Source organism: Mesitornis unicolor, unplaced genomic scaffold (genome assembly GCF_000695765.1).
Source record: "Mesitornis unicolor isolate BGI_N332 unplaced genomic scaffold, ASM69576v1 scaffold18946, whole genome shotgun sequence".
Taxonomy (NCBI): Eukaryota; Metazoa; Chordata; class Aves; order Mesitornithiformes; family Mesitornithidae; genus Mesitornis; species Mesitornis unicolor.
The window spans coordinates 1-3045 of record NW_010193333.1 but is presented as its reverse complement, the minus strand read 5'-3'; the positions used below and the strand labels follow the sequence as shown (position 1 = coordinate 3045).

At 59.8% G+C, this 3045-nt stretch overlaps 1 protein-coding gene across 1 annotated transcript in view; it reads right to left on the bottom strand.

Annotated features, from left to right (window-relative positions):
- The window catches only part of AAAS (achalasia, adrenocortical insufficiency, alacrimia), a gene marked incomplete at its 5' end in the record, with an annotated part of 8891 nt that extends 6100 nt beyond the window's left edge, over positions 1 to 2791 (bottom strand). The window contains 5 exons of the mRNA XM_010187427.1: positions 403 to 501; positions 897 to 943; positions 1929 to 2020; positions 2198 to 2256; positions 2664 to 2791. Coding sequence (XP_010185729.1) covers positions 403 to 501; positions 897 to 943; positions 1929 to 2020; positions 2198 to 2256; positions 2664 to 2791 — 425 coding nt within the window. The remainder of the gene's footprint in view (positions 1 to 402; positions 502 to 896; positions 944 to 1928; positions 2021 to 2197; positions 2257 to 2663) is intronic.
- Positions 2792 to 3045: the final 254 nt, after the last annotated feature.

The following is a 3045-nucleotide window of genomic DNA, read 5'->3' as shown; positions in this document are numbered from 1 at the left end:
CGGGGGGGGCTGCAGGATCACCCGGCTGAGTCTTCGCCTCAGGAGGGCTCTGCACGCCCTGGGGGAGCAGGGGGACCTGGAGGAGAAAGGAGACTCCAAAATGATGCCCAAGAGGCTGCGCCAGCCAGGCCATGGCCACCTGGGAGCGACGGAGCAGGGAGGGGAAGAAAAAAAAAAACCCCCAAAAACCCAAATTTCAAATATTCAGAGATTTTTGGAGATGTCCTCACAGAGCTCCTGCTCCGCAGCGAGGAGTTCTGAGGACAGAGAGCAAACAGAGCCCGAGCAGCGCACAGGGCAGAGGTGCTGGGGGAATCTTCGGGACGTGCTGGAAGTGGACGACACGGGGAGCGACGGGGCTGCAGGAGCACCCCTCGAGGATCTGCACCCCCCAGCACTCACCTGCTGGAGTTGTAGACCCGAATGGAGTCATCCAGAAGAGCCACGGCAAATTTGCTGGTGTGGGGGTGCCAGGCGAAGGACCGGACGGTGCAGCCGGCCCTGGGGGACACAGGGCAGGGTGAGGCGTCCCCACCGGCGTTTCGGGCTGAAGGCAGTGGTGATGGGCTCTCGGGCAGCGGCCAGGACCAGCAGCCACTCAGGGCAATCCCCAGTGAAATAAAACTTCCTTTTCGCTGCCAAATGGGACTTTTTTCTGCAAGATTCCCCGTTCCTGGGAATTATTCGCCGGGCTCTGCCATGGGGCTGGTGAACAACAGCCCAGGGTCAGGATTTGAAGGCAATTCCCAAGCCCTGATCGAGTTTAACGCCCTTTCCCCCAGGCGCAGCGCACCGGGGAAATATTTCCCCAGATATCCGTCTAAGGGGGAGGCTGAGCACACGAAAAATGGGGTGACCCCGTCCCCCCGACCCGTTTCACAACGCGCAGGACTCACCAGTCCACAGCCTGGGAGAACGTCGCGATCATGTCCTCGCTGCTCAGCTGCAGCAAAAAGAGTTCACGCTGAGCTGGTACAGCAGCAAGGACCTTCCTGTACCCAAACACCCTCTTGTTCCTTCTCCTCTCACCCCAATTTCAGTTCCTCTTGGAGCACTTGTTGTCCTAAAACCTTTCCAGCACCCGTTTTCCTCCCTTTGGTGAGGGAAACCTGCAGGTTTTTTCTAGCTGGGCGCCACCAAGATGAATATTTCGCTGTGGTGTCCGCTGGGAAGAGCCTTCCCATCACCCAAACCGGTCCCGTGGGCACAGGGACAGCATCGCAGGACATGCCACATCGTCAGCTTAACATGAGCCAGCACTGTGCCCACGTGGCCAGAAAAGCCAACGGCATCTTGGCCTGTATTAAAAACGGTGTGACCAGCAGGGCCAGGGAGGTGATAATCCCCTGTACTCGGCACTGGTGAGGCCGCACCTCGAGTGCTGTGTTCAGTTCTGGGCCCCTCACTAGAAGAAGGATGTGGAGATTCTGGAGCGTGTTCACAGAAGAGCCACAAGGATGGGGAGGGCTCTGGAGAACAAGCCTGATGAGGAGCGGCTGAGGGAACTGGGCTTGTTTAGCCTGGAGAAGAGAAGACTGAGGGGAGACCTCATCACCACCTACAACTGCCTCAAGGGAGGTTGTGGAGAGGTGGGTGCTGGGCTCTTCTCCCAGGTGATGGGGGAGAGAACAAGGGGAAACGGCACCAAGCTGTGCCAAGGGAGGTTCAGGTCAGAGATAAGGAGGAAGTTCTTTACTGAGAGGGTCGTCAGAAGCTGGCACAGGCTGCCCAGGGAGGTGGTGGAGTCACCATCCCTGGATGTGTTTAAGGAGCGGGTAGACGAGGTACTTAGGGATATGGTTTAGGGGGTAGACAGGAACGGTTGGACGTGATGATCTCAGAGGGCTTTTCCAACCGAGCGATTCTGTGTGTGTCTGTGTGTGTCCCTGCCTTCCCGAGCACGAGGGTTAAAGCCTGAGAAAGCTCACCGAGAGGTGTGGGAACAAGGAGCCGTGCAGCGAGGAGAGCCAGCGGCACAGGGCCAGCGTGTAGCTCGAGGTCGTCTTCACCCATTGCAGCCCTGCGGGGAGAAAAGGACGACTGGAGCCCATGTGGGCTTCAACGAGAGACCCCACGGGTGGAGGAAGCAGTGGCAGCTGCGCCAGGCAGGGATGGGCATGATGGGGATGAAGGGAAACGAAGGATCAAAGCGAGACCCAGGGGATCTCCAGGTCCTCTGTGAGCAGCCCGGACTCACCCTCCTCCTCCTCGGCGCTGGCGATCTCCCTCAGCACCCCGCACAGCCCCGTGTCCCTCCTGCGGCAAAAACCTCCGTCAGCCCCCCCTTGCCCATGAAACCCAGGCCACCGCTCATCCCACCCCCCAAAACTCTCCTCACCTGCTGAGAAACCCCCCCCAGTGGCCTCCAAACCAGCTCTCATCTCTGCTGGGGGCACTCACCCGCTCACTGGAGCTGCCCCCAGCTGTGCTGAGCTCGTAGCTGTTTTATGACCCCCTCAAACTCTCCCTGAGGGGGTTGCTCAGCTCTGTGAAGGTGTGGAAGCAACCTGTGCCCTCCCACTGCTTGTGGCTGAGAGCTGAAGGGGCCCCTGCCATGGCCCAGGACAAAGAGGCTGCAGGACAGGTATAGGAAAGGGGAGTGGATTGCAGGTATTGAGAGAAGGGGGAGCTCCTGACTGTTTTTTGGGGTAATTTGCACTCACCAGGCGCTGAGGCACCGCTTCCAGAGGGACTCACGGTGGTGGATGAAGGCCGGGCGGGTGCTGTGCTCCAGGCGGCTGTGAGCCTTGAGGGTTTCCTTGGGCAGACTGAGGGTGGGCAGGTCCTCCAGCTGCGGGGACAGGCAACCGAGCTCAGGGGGGGCAGTCCTCGGGAAGGGCCCAACCCACCCCCCCATTGCAGAAAGGAAACAGCGATGTGAGGAAATAAGGGGTGCAAAGATGGGGAGAGGAAACAGCTGAGGTGTGAGCTGTCCCCTGAGAGGTAACTTCTGAGGGGGGAAGACAAGGAGGAGACCCCCGAGCAGAAGGGGCTGGAGCCCCAGTCGCAGCTGGGATGGGGGGAAGCTGTGTCGCCCCCAGTCCC